This window comes from Sphaeramia orbicularis, chromosome 2, assembly GCF_902148855.1.
Source record: "Sphaeramia orbicularis chromosome 2, fSphaOr1.1, whole genome shotgun sequence".
Classification (NCBI taxonomy): Eukaryota; Metazoa; Chordata; class Actinopteri; order Kurtiformes; family Apogonidae; genus Sphaeramia; species Sphaeramia orbicularis.
Window position 1 is genome coordinate 17,041,840 of NC_043958.1, and position 19,916 is coordinate 17,061,755.

Below are 19,916 nucleotides of genomic sequence, written 5' to 3' on the forward strand. Positions count from 1 at the left end.
TACGTCTATTTGACCTTTATTCATCCTAGAAAAGTCGAACAGTCCACTATGTTCTTTCCCAGCAAGATTCTGTTTCATATTCATGCACTTGCTGTTACATTCACATGTGGGAGCTGAACAGCAAAAATACACTCTCCTACTGTTGGCCACAGAGCAGCTCTGCAGGACCAGTGGACCTGAATCAAGAGTGCAGTAGCCCTCAGTGCATTAGCGGTCCAGTGAATGTCAAGTTCAAGTTCAGGTTTAATGAACACACACATTGCTTTCTTTGTTTGGTGTCATAAAATGTTACAAAATATTCTGCTACTGTCCCTGTTCTCTGTTCCCTTTCAAATAAGCTTTTTTGTCTAATAATGTTCCTGGTTTGTGTGCAGTGCCCTTCACACCTCTGTCATTGAAAATATATTTAGAAGACAGGTTAATGAAATGTTCCCTTCCTTTAGTGTTCCAGCACAAATCTGTCGCCGCTTTCAGGAGGCGGACAAAACTGCCCATCACAAACTAACTCAATTCAAAGGGATGGAAAACAGCCACATTTACAAAATCTCCATTTCTATGCACAGTTCTTCCACTAATACATAAAGGTTAAAGTAAACGGAAAAAAAGTAAATATGCTGCTTTCTATTCTAACAGGTTGGTTATATTCGTATCGATGGTAGCGTTCCATCCTCGGAGCGGATCCAGCTGGTTCACAAATTTCAGAACGAGCCTGAAACCCGTGTCGCCATCCTCAGCATCCAGGCAGCTGGTCAGGTACACACATGGTGCATACAAACACTGCTGGACACAGGGATCCTACGCAAGTATGGAAAGTATGGAAAAGTATGGAATTTAATTTTATAAATTTCCAGGTCTGGAAAGTATGAAAAATGGAAACAAATGTATGGAAAAGTATTCATGTTTCCAAGACTATTATTCTCTAAAACATAAAATTATGAATATCTAATAAAACAAATGGATTGATCAGTTTTTTTAGCTAAAATATTTGTGTGAGAGCACATACAGTAGGTTACTTCTTCCAGAAAACTTTTTTTTTTTAGTTTATTGTATCGTGGACAATCCCAATTAATTAACTGTATCAATAAAAGAAAAAAGGGGCAGCTTTAGCCCACATGGCAAGTATCCTGCTGTAGTCCCCGGGCTGATGACAATAGGCACCCTAAAAAAACATGGTATTACAGCACATTAATTAAAAAGAGAGAGTTATGACAGCTAAGAGACAAGATAAATCAATAAGATAAAAAAGATAAAAGAGAACACTGAAACATCAGTATAATCATAAAGAGACAGCACATATAATCCAAACTTACAAAAGCAGCTCATAAAATACAGTATAATCACACACAATACATCAGCACATAATCACAGACAGGGATGTAAAGAGACATCACATATGGACAGACAGCATCCATGATCATGACACAAATAACACAGAGCCATAGGTTAGTGTGTACAGGTGTCGTTATCTGCAAACCATGTTTTTAATTTGGCTTTAGAAGTGGAGTATGTATGTGTATCTTTAATGTGGGTGGGAAGTGAGTTCCAGTTTTGTGTTGCTTTAACAGAGAATTGGGCAGATTGACAAGTTGAATGCCCAGCCTTCTGCTCTTATTCTCCTCCAACTCATTTTAAGGCCCGCCCAGGTGTCGTCAAGTTTCACTGCTCCTTTGACAGACAGGTGATGTCCACACAGTGTTTGTGACCGAGCTATTCAGCATGCTTTGTTTGATCATTGGCAGAACTCATAATGGGTAGATGTAAATTCTCTGATGACTGGCACATAAATCCCAAATATAAAGACTGGTTGGCTGGTTGGAATTTTTTTACCACGACATTTGGAAATTCAGGTCTGAAAAAGGTAATGCATTTGAAAATTTCAAATGTGTAGGAACCCTGTGGACACAACACAGCAACACCTTAAACCTGCCTGCATTTTAAGTAAATGCAAAGACCTGTATTGATGCCGTACATCAAACAGACTTAATGGAAGTCGATAGGAGCATTTTAAAAGGTTTTGTGATGTACAAATGAATGGCAAAAACTGATTTAACATTTTTATTAAGCTTGGTAAACCCATTAACATCAATTACTCTGAATAACCAAACATGCTGAAACAATTATGCATTCTAACTATAGAAAGTAGATGCTTGAAGCACTTAAATGGCAATTAGCTCCTAATATTCTGTTATTAAAAAGGATTAAAGCACATTGACTTCATTAGAAATTAGCTCCATTTGACTGAATGAGACATATTTCTCCTGATTAGACATTTATTAGCGGATGTGGTTGTGTTCCTGTCCTCTCTAGGGTTTGACCTTCACCGCTGCAAGCCACGTGGTGTTCGCCGAGCTGTACTGGAACCCCGGCCACATTAAGCAGGCTGAGGATCGTGCCCATCGGATCGGGCAGACTTGCTCTGTTAACGTGCACTACCTCATTGCCAAGGGCACCTTCGACACCGTCATGTGGTCCATGCTCAACAGGAAGGTACCGCGGGTGACCTTATTTCAGAGAATGTGTTGGTACTCATAATAAATCCCTGAGCAAACACATACACTTAATTAATTATCAGCTAAATGAATGTGTTCTCACCAAAACTGTTCTACTTATTATTATTACAACCACGTATCTTGTTTTACTTTTACTTTTTACTTTGAAAACTATTTTATCTACATATATGGAATTTTGAAGGTTCATAATTCTTTTTAAACTGTAATAGGCCAACTCTTAAATGCTTGCAAGGCGACGTCAGATTATACATGTACCAATAAAAGCTGTTTTGTATGTGACAGGAGAATGTTGGGGTACAATCATAAAATGGGTATAAAGATGATAAATTAAAGTACAATTATTCTATTTTATTGAACCATGGACATCCCATTGAGGTATAAGTTCTCCATGCAACCTGAATCAACGCAGAAAAATACATTGATATACAAGTACATTCTCATACAAATATATAATATACAAATTGTATTATACAAGTAGATTCATATAAGCAACACAAAGGGAATGGTAAAGCAGAATAAAGCAGAATGAGTCTGTGTTCACACTGCCAGACTTAGTGTTCAGTCCCGATTTACTGTAATATCAGATTTTTTTGTTTGGCTACTCATATTATTTATTTCATTTTTTTTTATTGTGGCCAATAATCTGGTGTGATCTGGTCACAGTACTGAACAAAGACACAAAGGAGTTGGAAATGTTCATACCATTCTCTTCATTATAAGCTGTAATACACACAGTAAAAATAGTATACATTCAACACTTCAGTGGTTTTTAGCTTACCGGCCGAGAGGCCATAAGCTATTGTCGTCATGTGGCGTCCGGCGGCGGTGGCGTCTGTCGTCCGTTACAAAACTTTCAATCGTCTTCATCTCCGAAACTACAATTCCGATTGACTTCAAACTTGGTATAAACATAATGGCCACATGCTGATCAGGATCTTCTTTTGGATCCGGGAAGTTACGGAAAATTTAACATGGGCTCTTATGGGGAAAAAATTTACACTTCTGATTGACTTCAAACTTGCTATACAGCTTCTTTATGATGATGTCAACACAAGGTATTGAAATTATTTGGATCCAGATGTGATTCTGGATTTGGTGCGACTTTGAAAAAAATTCCCATTATAAGAGATAGGAAGTGGATTCATACAATAAATCAGTAAATATCAATGATATCAAGTTGAAATTTAAATTTTTTACAGATCTGATTGGAATATGACCAAAACATGGGCTATTTCTGTAATATAATAAATACACATACCTGGGTGATAATAAATGGCATCTGGATACATTTCCCAAAGCTTTTAATTTGGCCGGTAAGCTACAGGGCCATTGGTCCTATTTTTCAACCTTGGGGTCGCGACCCCATGTGGGGTCACCTGAAATTCAAATTGGATCACCTGAAATTTCTAGTAATTGTTTAAAAAAAATTACTAATAAAAATATTTTTAATAATTCAACATATAGTTCATTATAATTAAAACACCACACACTTTTCCTAATAAAAATCAAGTTCAGATAAAATGCAGGATATAATATCTGAGAGGGCATATTTTGATTGACCCGATCATGTGACCATGTGCATTACTACACTTCAACCTGCCTGGACACAGTCGCAGTCAGAAAACTGGACCGAACAGAGAATGGAAAGATTTCTTTGCCCGCCTGGTACCACTAAGACATCTCCAAGAGAAACTGAGAAGCAGACACCAAAAAGGTGCATTATATACATTATATAGCCTAAATGTCATTCAAAAAATATGTTTATTTGCAACATAGTATAGCAAACTATTACATGATCAAAAACAAATTAATTTTAGAAAAAAAAAAAAAGTCTCCATTTTGAATGTCTGGGGTCACCAGAAATTTGAGATGTTAAAATGGGGTCATGAGCGAAAACAGGTTGGGAACCACTGCTTTACTTTTATACTAAAATCTATTAGTATTATTAATATCCATTGTCATTTATGTGATGATTTGGATTTGTTTTATTGCCACATTCATATGAATGTTGCATTCAAAGGGAGTGAGTGACTCCATCCAGTGCAGGGTTGTCATGAATCTCCATTTTAAAGTCATGTGATAGTTACATGAATTTTGACCTGATTCAGCCCTGTATCTGATTCAGGACCATATATAGTATTGACCCAGATCAGAAATGAGGGGACCAATTACATATGATTTGCGCTGTTCACACTGTCATAAACAAAACTGAACTGAGTGAAAAGATCAGATATGGGACACTTTTGCCAACAGTGTGAACATAACCCAAGAGAATGTAAAAAAATATATATACTCCATCTATAATATATTCTACAGCAGGCCTGAATGTCTTGCGTTCTCCAGGAAACAGTGACTGGCAGGTCTCTCAATGGGAGGAGAGAATACTTGAAGGCCGATGAAGGTGACAAGGATAAATGGGAGTTCCTCAACTTTGCCAACGCTTGGACGCCAAGTGAGATGGTGCTGCCGCTGGAGGGGAGCACAGGAAATGTCAAAGATGATGTGTTTTTCACTCATGTAAGTCACAGGGAGGAATCAGCAATGGTAGTAGAATTTTTCAATGATTTTTATTTAGTTGTGGAACGTATTACATTTCCTGAAAGAAGGATTATGAAGGTTAACGTCTGGCCTACTGAAAGCTGTACCCGATTTTGTGTTTCATATTGAACAGCAGGTGTTTAAAGTAGTTATTTCTTTTATTTGATTTTTCAAGACCTGAAAAGGCTGCTTTTGTGTCTCAGACAACTGAGGCCAATCATTACCAGTCAGCAGGTGGTTTCATTATTCTTTTCTGTGGTTGATAGAAATTTGTGCAGATTATTGTGGTTTGTGTGGTATCAGAATCTAAAAGAATTTCTCTATGACACGGCTGACTAAAGGGAAATTTGTTAGCTTTCTGATATAGATTCTAATGTATGATTTACATGTGATTTGAAGCCTAATATTCATGTCATAACTGCTAACTGTGCTAACTAATGCTTACTCTGTACCCCCCACATAACATCCCACCCCTCACACATACACAAATTCATACACACTAAAACTATTTTCTGATACAGTAACAAGTTCTAGCTTTAACTGGGTGATGTACATTGTTTTCTTGTATATTGTATATTGGATTGCATATTTTGAAATGCCATTTTTTTATTTTAATTTTATTTAATATCTGTTTTTGCACAATCAGGGCCTGTCGCAGCTCCCATTTCACTGTCATTGTCTTGTCAATGTCATGTGACAAATAAAGATTCTATTCTATTCTATTCTGTGTTTCCTTAGTTTGAGAGAGACAAGCAGCACGACATCCGATCTTTCTTCTCCCCGAATGCCACCAAGGAGAGGAAGAGAAGGCGAACAGAAGATGAAGACACTACCTCTCCAGCTGATGACAGAGGACTGAAGTCAGACACCACAGATAAGTGTCAAACCAGTGTCACACCGGATCAGGATTTCCTTCCGCAGCAGAAGAGGCTGCGGACCCCACAGGCCAGCTCGAGTCCCAAGTCTCGATTTGGTGGGAAGCGGAGGGCGACAGTTGGGGGGATGAGCTCTTGCAGCCCCGGCGCTTTCGTCTCCTTCACGAATCCACGGAGACTTTCAGCGAGCGGCCCTGTAGCTAAGACGTGGAACTGTGGGGCCTGCACCTACTCTAACAGCAGCCTGTTGCCTTACTGTGAGATGTGTGAATTCTCTCGCTCTTCTTCTGGTGAGTCAAGACTTCTAACCTCTACCTCTAACTATTTTTATAGCAACTTCCAAATGCATTTTGTGTCCATCTAACCTCCCCCAAGTGATTTTTCATCATTTATTATAATATCATCCTCTGTTTAGGTCTTTGAGGGTTAAGAACAAAATAACAGATAGGATCATGATTTTAAAGGATCATGTGTATTTTAAAATCATAGAAGTCCTTCTGATTTATAACTCTTGATGCAAAGTCAGGGTTTTCAGCGTTTCTACAGGTCATTAAAAAGCATTAAAAGTCATTAAATATTAAAATTAAGGTCATAAATGGCATAAATGTCATTAATGACAATTAAAAAATTAATTGCACTCAATGGAAAAAAACCAAAAAAAACAAACATATTATTTACGATTCATTTTGATTATATAAACAATTAATAATTGTGATTGGAAGTATAGTGTGATTATTGACAGGCGGAACCCTTTAATTGGCTATTGTTTATGGCCAGCGCACGAAGTCACAACACCGGATGCTTGGAATACATCATGCTGTGAGTGTGCTCATGCTGTGGTGAAAGAGCAGAAGGAATATTAGCAAGTGTCGAAAAAATGGGAAATTGCAAGGTTTTTTTTTGTTTTGTTTTGTTTTGTTTCTCATGAGATGTCTACTTATTCATCCATTCTGTTAATGTTCATACAGCAATAAATGAAGGTTCTCCATCAGGTTCCATAGAAACACATGATATCCAATCTGTTCTTCTGTATGTGAGAGGAATCTTACATTACACATTGCACTTCAGATAGGTTTTTCAAATCCTCATCTTAGCTTTTTACACACACAAAGAAGTTATCTATCATAAAAATATAAACATTAAGTGTTTTATATAAAGTTGTCTGTTTCAACTCTGTAGTTTAATGTTGCAGAACCTTTGTATTTTTTCACTTAAAGTAGGTTTACAGCATGATAACTTAACTTGAAACTGTCTATTAATTTAATGTGAATGTATATATAAAAGCTGTGGATAGTATCAAGACCATTCATAAATGTACTGGTGTTTGGTAGCAAGCCCCATTCAATCTAATCCACTGATTGCAAAACAAACTGGGTTTCTTTTAGAAAAATGGCATTGTTCCATCAGCTCCTGCTTGAAATGAAGCACCTGAAGCTTATATCCATTCATTGCTTTATTTTCCTCGCTGTCAATATCAATCGTAACAGTCTGTTGACATAATACTTTTGAACAGTATTACAGACTTCACCAGATGGAGATGCATGATAGCAAAAGATGGAGGCAGGCTCGCCAGAGTCTGAAATAGCTCTGCTCGGAGAATATTGTCTGTCTCGCTCTCTCTCTCCCAGAAGATGACAAGGACACAGTATAATTCTCACCTGTCAAGCTGAGAGAGAGAGAGAGAACAGGCGCCTACCATAGCTGCAAACGTCTCGCACAAAGTTGGGAAAAGTTGAGCTGGCTCTAGCTGATATCTCTGACAGCCTATGATTGTATCTAGCAAAAGAGAGGGGAGGGAAGTCGTTATGACCTGGCAGGCTGCAGGTCCATGCTCTTTAAATGTCTGAGATGCATCAGAATGTCTCAGAGTCGACTTAGAAAAGGGGAAAAAAAACAAAAAAAAACACTAAAATTCTGCAGTTGAGCACCAGTGATATTTAGGATTATTTTAGTCAGCGCTGCTTTGACACAGGAAGTTCTGCATTCTCTGACTATTCCATTATGACTACTATAATACTATTACAGCGTCTCCGGCTCTTAAATGTCTTCAATTCAGTTTTATAACTTTTAAATCTAGAATTTAATCTATGAGGTCTTAATCAACGCAAATGTTTTATGTAATTTCATTAAACCATCTTTTGGTTCTTTTTGTCAAAGTGAATCCAGCTGTTCTAGTTTAAAAATCAACATTTCTGATGTTACAGAGCTTTAAACCAACCACTGAGGTTCATACTATAATTTTTACTTTTATACTGCACTTCCTCTAAAACCTACATCTGTACAGGATCACACATACACTACTTAATTGTACCTTTATTTAGTGCTTAAAACAGAAAATGAAGAATGATTTTGCCATAATTCAGTCTTACAAAGCATTGATTAGTCTCTTAATACCTTCAGAGACCCTGTATAAATATCTTGAAATCTAGTTTGACAGCAGATTATCCCACAAAACTCTTGAAGAGCATCTTATTTACTGAAAGTACAAAATTATATCCTGAATCAGAGCCTGTATCTCCTTTAAAAGCAGCAAAGAATCCACCTTACTGTACATGTTAGATTATGGATAATGGTAGAGATGCACAGGTTGCATAATTCTTGGCCGAGGTTCCTTTTTGCTTTACTTGTTTTTGTTAATAAAGACACCTTCATTAGATTAGATTAGATTAGATTAGACTAGATAGAACTATATTGATCCCTTGGACAGAGTCCTCAGGAAATTAAGATTCCAGTAAAATGAACTTAAAAATAATTACATTTTATGGTCTTTCATCCGTTCATCTTTTAACGAACAAATATTCAAACCTGCAAATTTAGGGTAAAAATTGCCATCTGTGAAAACGTATAATATATTTTAGGCAATATCAGAACATTTTTTGGCCGATTTGCCTCTAATATATCAATGCATCCCTAGATATTAGTAAAAAAAAATGTTCCAAGATATCATCCAGTTTATTATCATAGAGGAGTGAAGAATCAGAGAATATTCAACTTCAAGATGCTGTCATCAAAGAATGATAACGTTATTTTTCTTGAACATCATTCAAAAAGAGTCTGAATACTTGATTACACTTGTCTACCATTTTTTGTAAATTAAGCTTCAGGGTTAAAATGAGCTAAATCTTACATACTTTGATAAGATGAATTAGAAATGAAACAACAAAAGTGCTGGTAGATTAATGTTGTGTTATTACATATTTACAATACCATGTAAATAGGAACACAATGCAATGATTGTTGAATCTCATAAACCTGTATTTTATTCATACTAGAATACTGAGAACATATCAAACCTTTTCTTTTATAGCCAATCATAAGAATGTTCCTTTAGCTGGAGATGTCTAGCTACCATTAAATAAAAAATTACTTGATTTGTCTCCTTTTCAGCATTTGGTTCTATTGTGAATAAAATATGGTTTTATAAGCTTTGCAGATCATTTAATTCTTTTTTTTTTTTTTTTTTTTTTAGCTCACCAGCCAATAGGTCATGAGCAATTGTGAAGGCATCATCATCATCTTCGGCCTCATCATTGTTTTTGTTGTCATCTTAGTTAGCAGTTTCATCATACATCTTCTCCAACAAAACTACCGGTCCGATTCATTTCAATCATTTTGTGCAGCTTCCATGGGACAATGTCTACAAAGTTTGTTCACAAATTTCGTTTTTTGAATTTTTAAGAAATTTTTGAAATATTACAAATTTGCCTTGACTTATAATGGGACATATTTTGATGGCTTATAACATGGAAATAGTTACAGATATCCGTATACGATACTTTCCGGACTATAAGCCACACTTGACTATAAGTCGCACTCACCCCATCTCCAATGTCTCACCATTGCTTCATTGATGCCAAGCTTACGTGTAGCAGCTCTATTTCCTTCTTCGTCAGCCGGATCGATCATTAGCCCAGAAAACATAAATTAGCCGGATCATTTTAGAGCTGCGGGTTCACAGTGTGTTGAAAAAAGTAGTGGCTTATAGACTGGAAATTACGGTAGTTACTATTGAGCACTGATTGGAAGTCATATGTGGAACTTCATTTAATTTGTTGAGTTACCCCACTTATATTGGGAAATTGATCTCCTGCATCAACACCACAGGACTGTAATTGCGGCAGAACCTGACAACCTCGCAAATTCAACTTGGTATTGATTCTTGATAGAACATGGCGGTGAGATACAGGGGCATTGGTCCCATTTTTTACACTTTTTCACAACTTTTTTTTTTTTTTTTTTTTCTTACAATTTGGGTGGTATATATATATATATATATATATATATATTTATTTGCACTTATGTAATTTTGTTCTTTATTAGCAACCAAAATATTTGAAGTCTCACAACTTTTATTCTTTGTATCACTTTGTTTGTAGAGCAATGCCGTCAAAATAGGGGATTAATATAATACTAGACAACTAATAGATAAATCACTCCAGATATGACCTATATAACGATCATTCTCAACTAAAGAGAATTTACATACCTTCATGTTCATTTAAAAGGTCATGATCTTTAACATGTTTAGTTCCATCACCAGTTCCCTGAACGAAGTGACTGCAAAGCTTCAATTAGCCTCTGTTTTCACTAATACTTGTTACTCTTTCAACTAAAAAATGTATGTGTTTGTTTTACTGTTGTCCACAGTGAATGAAGGGTTATTTAATTGTGTATATGTAATTAGATGTTGTACTTGAGTCTCAATTGCAAAAAAGATCTTTATCTCAATGAGGGAAATAGCACATAAATCGATTGCATTTTACTTTTAAAATCTATACTAACATATTATATTTCCACTGTGACAGAAATAAAACATAATACCAGTGTATTTATTTGAAATGACCAAATATATGCATTAAATTTCATCTGATGAAAACTCATCCAAAAGCTTAAATTTGCTGTCTTTGTCTGGCTGTTTGTGGAACAGAATGACATTTCATAACATCTGAAGTAGACATATTAATTAATTAACATTAATTAAAGGAATTATGTAAATGTGGAATTGTAATCAGGCAGAAAGCTGTCACTGTGACAAAAATATACAAGACTGGTGGATTTATCAGGAATTATGACTGGCTCAGAGAATAATGGCCTAATACTCAGACAAATTATCCTTATCTCTTCGTTTTATTTTTATTTAACCCATTTCCAGTGTGTTCCTAAAGATCAGACTTCAGTAGCAGCAAATATACAATTAATTACAAGTGTGAAAAACTGAACTACATCCTCATGAAATATATTTTTAAACATGAACGTGCCAAAAGAATAAATCTCTCTTTGTACATATGCAAAAATATATCAATAGATTTTATTGTCTACTAAGAGCCTGATTTACTAACACGTTGAAAGGTTTGATCAGTGTCATAAACTGCGAATATAAGTCAGAATTCAGTTCTATAGTTTCCTACAAATATCGCTTCTTCATTCGTCTCCTTTGCATCATGCACCTTCCCCCACCTGTATTAACCTCCATCACATGCTGATCCAGATCTGCCTTTATAAGCAGGTTGGATGTTGTGATTTTAAAGCATTTTTGCCACTAATTCAAGCTCAGTTACACTGGCACTCACAGGTGTCAAACATATAGCCCACTGGACAAAGCCAGCCTACTAAAGGTTCTGATCTGGTTACACTGAACATATTAATTGAATGATGTATTTTTATTTCGAATATGAATGTCCAAGGTGTCAAAATCAGGGGCCACATACAACACAATATGACCTCAAGTGGGTTGGACCAGTAAAATAATACCAGAATAATCTATAAGTAATGACAACTCCATATTTTTTTTCTTTGTTTTATTGTAAAAAAAAAAAAAGAGTAAAATTACATGAAACTGTTTACATTTACAAACTATTCTTTCACAAAAATGTGACAAACCTGAACAAATTTGAACAACCTCAAATTTTTAGATTAAAATAAGTGCAATTTTAACAATATTCTGCCTGTTATTAAATGTTTTGTGTATTTGGAGATCTACTGCAATCTGTAAGTTGTAATGTTCGTGTGTAAATAATAAGCTGACACATAATAATGTTAAAATTACATTTATTTTTCAGAACATATTTCAAGTTATTCAGGTTATTCCCATATTTTTATAGGTTAGTTTGTAGATGCAAAAATTTTCATATTGTAATTTTACGTTTTTCACACAGCCAAAAGTTTGGATTTTACATTATTTATAGATTATTATATCATTATTTTATTGATCCAGCCTGCATGAGATCATACTGGGTTAAATGTGGCCCCTGAAATAAAATGACTTTGACACCCCTGGTCTAACTCCTCCAGTTCTTCCACAGAAAACTCCTTCTTCTGTTTCCTATATTGGCCTGTATTGCTGTTTCCAGACAGACACACATGCATAAAACCTTCACTGTGATGTTAGTACAATCCCTCTGTTCTCATCAAGTGTGTCCTTGCACAATCTGGCTCTGCTCTAAACTGCGCTGGTCTTGGTAGAGCAGCACAGGTCATTATCAAAATGAAGAGGCTGCATCTGTGTTCTTGAGTTTGCGAATCCTTAGTAAATCACCCATAAAACGGGGCCTCTCTAAACTGCACTGCCTTAGTAAATCTGTCCCTAAAATCAGAATCTATTAATACACATCAGGATGCATTTTTGCATCAGAATACACTCAAACTAAAATTAGTTACCGTCTACTCTACATTAACTTAAACCCATAAAGACCCAAAAATCCACCATCGACCAAAACCATCTACTGATGTAAAATGTCTAATACCTGTTGATCCACTAATCTTATCAATCCATGTAAATAATTGGTGTAAAATGCAGTTTGTCACCTTTTCATGGTCATCAGATATGACCCATTTGGACGTTCAGAGGCTCCGTAGTGAACGTGGAAACACTATTATCTTCAACATTGATTCACTAGTAAAACCCATGTAGTTTGATCTATGACAGTGGATGAAGACGCTTGGTTTATGTTCAGTTAATGATATATTTTACTGAAAAAAGTCACATCTTCAGTTTTCTCTGTTTTGAAACAATAACCATTGAATTTACTCTGAGCTTTAATCAACATCGACGTGATTAGTAAATATAGAGAAATACAGGATTTACTCTGAAAAAGACAAAATACAGAGGATAATATTATCATAAATGGTGATAAATCACTTGGGAAAGACGAAAAAATCATTTGGAAGTTATGACACAGTTGTGGGTTAAACTAAATTAATTATAATTAAATATAGAAAAATCCAGTTACATAGAACATATACAGTGTCTGTTTGCACCTTGGTCCTTTCACACTGTCAATGGTGTACAGATCATCAGCGCTGAACTAGAAACAAAACACACACCCACATATTTTTTTAAACAAAATTCACCCCCTATTTCATGCTCAGCTGCAGCAGATGCTTGATAACTGATAACTATTCCACAATCACACTCTCTTCTTTGTCACAAGCTCCATTCTGCATTCACAGCAGCAGGCTGTCAGCTCGCTAGACGTGGAATTTAACAACCTGCTAAATTTGTAAATGACAGACTGGGCTGTAAAATAACAACTGTATTTATGGAGATATCTCTCAACGTGGCACCACAGTCTTCGGCCTGTGAAAGTGTAAGAAAATAATCAGGCCAGAACTTATTGAATGATAAAAGAAATGTTGAAAGCAACAATTTTGACAATGATTGTAAAGGAAAGTGTCACAATTGATATTATTGGTCCTGAGATGTATCGATTGTGAATCTGAGAACTTTATGATACAAAGACGTCGGCTCTTATAACCAACAGGAAAGAAACAGACATTTGGCAGTCGCTTTCTGTGGGTTTAGTAGCAGGGAAAAATATAACAAAACTACAGCAGGATGGCAGCTGCAGAGAAAGAATACTCAGCCTGCAAAAGGGTTCCAGTCTGTCGTACCATGAGGTGTTTGTGCCGAACAGAATGAGAGGAAAAGAAAGATTCTTTTTATAACGTCAAGTATTGAATCTTAACATTGTATAAGCACTGTTTAACCATTTCCTTTTCAAACTCATAAATCAAAAATGAGAAAGTAACAACTGGGGAGAACAGGGAAAAAATGATGGTGGAAGATAGAAAACTCCAAACAGAAGGTTAACTCAGCAACAGGCAAAAAAAAAAAAAAAAGTCTTAAAAAAAGTCTTAAAAAAAAAAAGTCTCAGAATGGAAGAAGTGTAAATTTTGTACACCATAAGGACCTTTCTGGCACTCTACAGCAAGGGTGTCAATCATTTCAAATATCTGTCAGTACTTCAATCCGTAGATATGGGGTAAGGAAACTGTCAAAAAGATTTGTGTGCATGAGAAAGAAATGCATGCATATCATTCTATAGTTGTGCAAAAAATAAATATTTGTAAACTCTTGAATGAGTTCAGTCGTACATAAAATGTATCATGTGTATTTTATCTGTCAGAATAGGAATGAAAAAGTTTTGACGTCAAGAATTACAAACACGAAATCCAACTTTACGATTGTACTTTCTCTGTCATGAATATGAATTCACCAATGTGACTCTACTGTCAAAAATCCACCACTTCACAGGCATTATTTATTGAGCAGAAGATACATCGATTCCACAGACTGCACATGAGTTGAGAGACAGTAGGCGCATATCGAGGCACTGGCATGGATTCTGCAGCGGCCGCCCTGAGTGTCCCAGGTGCCTCACTATTTGCTAGCAACATTAGTAGCATCTTTCAACTGACCAGGCATATTCCTGTGTAGCCTAGGACTGGCTTTGGCTTCTGTGCCAGTAAAAGACATGTGAAGTGCTTGTTGGAGCTGTGTATCATGATTTCCAGAGTAGCCAACTAATATGCTGCTACATAGTGTGCTTTACATCCTGTTCGTACTCCTATTTCCTATCAATTACATTGGACTGTTAGCTAAGGAAGCACCTTGTTCGGTTCGGTGCTTTGGACCATACATGCACCAGTGGCACGTAAACGCAGGCACCCATGACAGGAAGCTGTGACACTCAGCGCACTCAGGAAGGCTGCCACAGAATCCATGCCAGTGCCTCGATATGCGCCCACTGTCTCTGAGCTCGTGCAGTCTGTGGAATCGATGTTTCTTCTGCTCGATAAATAATGCCTGTGAAGTGGTGACATATTTTTGACAGTGGGGTCTCATTGGTGAATTTGTATTCATGATGGAGAAGCGCAATTGTAAAGTTGCATTTCGTGTTTGTAATTCTTGACGTCAAAACTTTTTCATTCCTATTCTGACAGATAAAATACACACAATACATTTTATGTATGACTAAACTCATTCAAGAGTTTACAAATATTTATTTTTTGCACAACTATAGAATAATATGCATGCATTTCTATCTTATGCACACAAATCTTTTTGACAGTTTCCTTACCCCGCACATAGATGCCACACATGTCTCTAAATGTGTTGATTTTGAATGTTTGTCATATACAGATTGTTTTCAAGAGTTGAGTTTCAGTTTTCTCCTTTTTATGCATTTAAACTTTTATAAACTCCTGAAAACCTCCTTTGGATGATTTGGAAAATGCATTGTCACAAAGCTGGAAACAGGCCTGTTATTTAGAGTTCATGAAAAGTTTATTTTTTCACAGATACATGGTTGTAACAGGACACTACAAAATGATGGTCTTATGGAATACGATGCAGTCCTGAAAATTAACATACCAGTAAATGTTATGGCTTGGCTTGATGACCATAACAAAGAGAAGTGAACACTAGGATTAAACTAAAAAAAGAGAGCTCTATTTAATTGAAGAGAACTAATTTAACCCATAAAGACCCAAGCATTCACCATCGACCAAAACATCCACTGATCTAAAAAATGTAATACTTGTCAGTCCTGTAATTCTATCAATCCATGTAAATAATTGGTGTAAAATGCAGTTTGTCATCTTTTCATGGTCATCAGATATGACCCATTTGGACATTCAGAAGCTCTGTGGTGAACATAGAAACACTGTCATCTTCTAAAACATTAATTCACCAATAAAACCCATGGATTTGATTAATGACAGTGGATGGAGACACTTGTTTTTATGTTCAGATCTTGATATCTTTGATGAAAGTCACTTTTTTTTTCCAGTTTTCTCTGTTTCTAGTATAATAATCTTCAACTTTAATCTGAGCTTTTATGAACATCTACGTGATCTGTGAATTAAATATAGGAAAATGAATGATTTACACTAAAAAACAAGCAAAATAAAGATGAAAATATAATAAATAGTGATACATCACTTCAGAAAGATTAAATAGAGAGAAAAATGCTTTTGGGAGTTGCCACAAAAGAAGCACTGGGTCTTAATTGGTTAATAAAAGTAACGAGAAAGTATCATCCAACAAATGAACCTGACAGGTGGTCATGTGCGGTCAAAATTAACTAACAAAATAGCAAACTTTACTGTAAATCAGTGCTCCAAAGTAACATAATTTGGTGCCAAGGGAGGAAGTGTGAATGTAAAATATTGAACTGTTTTTTTGTCACCACTTAGGGGTTTTTCTGTTAAAAAACTTTGCATAACATCAGCCTGTCTCGGGACTGCAGGTGGGAATTAGCAGTTTTTGCTAAAACCTGGCACAAGCATCAGCATCTTTCCTGGTTTTGAGGTTAATGTATTATTGTGCACAGTCTTTGAATAAAATAAATAAATTACAAATTACTGACTGGCAGCATAGGGTGGGTTTTATATTCTCAGGAGGCAAGGGCCAGCTGTCTTCAGTTTCCTCCAGCTCCACCCAGCCAGGTTGGGTGGCACACTGAAAAACAACACAGACAACACACACCAGCCCTGGGAAGACCCCAGGGCCATAACAACAGTATATTTAGTATTCTGAACGAGCTCAACCTTTAACATGTTCAGCGATAAAACACAGCAAGCACATTAACGGAGCAGCAAAATGAACCCAAAAACATGATAATAGTAAATCAAGTCAAGACATTTTTTTATATACTTTTCATATATTAAGTAGATTTTCTTGTTAGTTTTACCTTAATGTAAGTGTTTTAAATGCAGAACTTTAACTTGTAGTGTTGTATTTTCCCACTGTGGTTCATAGTTTGTTAGTAAAGGAAATAAAACCGTCTTCCACTACTTTTTCATCCTCTATAAACGTTGTCAAGGGATGCAATGAATCTTCACTGCAGAGCCCATAGGTTTGCAAGAGAAAGCCTTTAATCGAAGCTTTTAGGACAGAAATTAGGGAAGATAGAATGCGACACTAAGGTCTGACAGTGCATGTGGTAAAGTTTACAACCCTGGGGGCACACGACAACTGTGGAACAGGGTTTACACAACCGATGTGTATGTTAAGTCCAAGAAGGATTTATGAGAATCCCACAGACCAACTGGAGTCATGGTTAAAACAGAGGGGGCTCAGTATCCGTTATGAGTGAAGGGTCACATTTACGGATACTGTGATATCAACAAATAACAGTACGTTTAAGCCTGTTAGTGCTGACGAAGGCCTTTGATCATTGTGTACGCTCATAAGTAGATGGATGTATGAAAGATGAGTTTTTAGCTCACTGGTTGATAGGTCATGAGCTATTGTGAAGGCGCTGCATCCGGCGGCGTCTTCGTCGTCATCTTTCTCATCTTCGTTGGCAATTTCTTCAAACATCTTCTGTGACGAAACCACCGGTTGGACTCGTTTAAAATTTTATATGTAGCTTTCTTTACAACAGTGTCTACAAAATGTATTCAAAGTTGCGAGATATTTAGATTTTTTTTTATCATTTTTGACAAAGTTTTGAAATATTAAAAATTTGCCTTTACATATAATGGTCCATATTTTGATGGTTTATAACATGGAAATGGTTAGCGATGTCAGTATAGTTACTATTGAGCACTGATAGGAAGTCATGTTTGGACTTTCATTTGGGTCCATGGCCTTAGACCCTGAGTGATCTTGAAGAGTCAAACTCATAGTCACCAATGTCTACATTTCAACTATTTTCTCCAAAACTACTGCTCGGTTTCATTTCAGTTTTTTTATGTAGCTTCCTTTGGACAATGTCTATAAAGTTGCTTCACGGTTTTGAGAAATTTATGTTTTTTAACTACTTTTTCAAATATTCAACATTTGCCTTTACTTATAATGGGCTGTATTTTGATGGTTTATGACATGGAAATAGTTTCAGATATCAGTATAGTTTCTATTGAGCACTGATAGCAAGTCATATATGGACTTTGATTTAATTAGTTGAGTTATCCTCCAGTCAAACTACCACCTACTTCTATTTGGAGATTGATCTGCATCAACACCACAGGACTCTAATATAGAACATGCTGGTGAGATACAGGGCCGTTGATCCTATTTTATCTTTACTCACCGGGTGAAAGTATACATTTCACACACATTTGGAATTAAAAACAAGCACCCCTTTGTCAAAACAACAACAGCTTTTATTAATCACATACAAATTGAATTACTGTTGTGCTGTATCTTCACTGATCAAGACTTGTTTTTAATTAAACTGTCATGGATTATTACTTCCTCTATGTGACAGTGTGTGCCATCTCAGGTGGCTTACCCAACATGATGTGCTGCAGCAGATTTGGCTTCACTTAGCAGCCACACACTTTCTGTTCCACCATTTACGAGTGGATTCAGCGGTGTTGAGTTCCTGTGTTTGCAGTTTTGTTGGCCGGGTGCGTGGGCACAGCACAGTCCTCCAACTCTTTCACCAGCAGACCAGCAATTTGTCTCTCAACACCTGCTGTAGAAGTTGTGTAGTACACAGGAAGAGGTCAATTTAGGTATCTCTTGGCACACTCTCAGCTCACACTTGATTTCCTTTTTTTTTACTTTGAACTTTTAACAACAATGTCCAGTTTTCTTTATATTAAATCTAGTTATCTTTATGGATTTCTAGTCACAGGATGCAGCTGTTTGACTTCCTGCCGACTACTATAAATGCTTTTCTTGTTTTATGTGCATTCCATATCTAAAGGCAAAAATATTAAGATGTCCAACTGTATCTGCACTCATTTCACAGTATGTAAACCAATGTGCTTTTCTAGCTATTCCTATCCACCTTCCTCCGCATTACATATGCTCTGTCTTATATTAGTATGTTAGTATGTGCTCAGTTATTTTGGATTGTGACTGGAAAATGTGACATTTGGCTGTTCAAAATCCAACAGTAAACTTGATTTCATATTTTGTTTGCTAAATTTTACATTCATTTATATAAATTTGATAAGGTATGACCACTTTTCAAAAAGCAACTCGAAATGCACACAGTCTTACAGTTTCAATTACATTTGTTATTTAAAAGAATGTACTCTTATTTTTTAATTTATATTTATTCCTGTCCTATTTGTCTATTTGATAATGTATGTTGTAGACTTGTACTGATAACTTTTAAATTGTGCAAAGGCATGTGGTGAGTGTCAAAATTCAAGGAGTATATACAGCGGTGGCCAAAATTATTAGAACACCTGACAGACCTGAAATTATTCACCTTTTTTGCCTCCAAAGCATGATTTAATTTCTAAATGTCCATGGAACATGTAGATGGCTGTTCTGACCACAACAAATGTCAGATGAAGTGAGTCCCACTATTTTTATCCTCTTGTAGCTTTAATATTTCCTTAATGAGTAAGATAGGTCTGGTACATTAAACAGAATCACACAGCTGTGTCCTAAGTCTCACCATCAATTTAACCACAGTCACATCTAACAATGATCACACAACTGATTTAGATTCTTATGCAAAGGAATATGATTGTGTGACATTGACGGTGAATTATGCTATGCTTGTTTTTTCTGTGGGAAATGACCTAAATCTCCTTTTGATGGCTCTACTCTATAGTTTATAGAGCATAATGATGACTTTGTAGATATTTCATCCATTGTAAAAACAGTTAAAACCCTTTACATTTTTTCAACTGTTATAATAATTTTGCCCTCCATTGTACGTGTATGGGTGGAACACAAAACAATATGTTGTGATGTATATTTGGCTAAATGGAAAATGGAGTGTAGATTGCCCTGTTTTTGATG

General features: G+C 36.0%; 2 protein-coding genes across 3 annotated transcripts in view; both read left to right on the plus strand.

Moving 5' to 3' along the window:
- Positions 1–19,916, plus strand: part of LOC115434446 (ly6/PLAUR domain-containing protein 6-like) — a 1,359,089-nt gene that overhangs the window by 1,236,083 nt on the left and 103,090 nt on the right.
- Positions 1–19,916, plus strand: part of zranb3 (zinc finger, RAN-binding domain containing 3) — a 133,194-nt gene that overhangs the window by 41,102 nt on the left and 72,176 nt on the right. For all 3 annotated transcript variants that reach the window (XM_030156289.1, XM_030156282.1, XM_030156297.1), the window contains 4 exons: positions 634–753; positions 2,308–2,487; positions 4,854–5,027; positions 5,787–6,213. In XM_030156289.1, the coding sequence (XP_030012149.1) occupies positions 634–753; positions 2,308–2,487; positions 4,854–5,027; positions 5,787–6,213 (901 nt within the window). The remainder of the gene's footprint in view (positions 1–633; positions 754–2,307; positions 2,488–4,853; positions 5,028–5,786; positions 6,214–19,916) is intronic.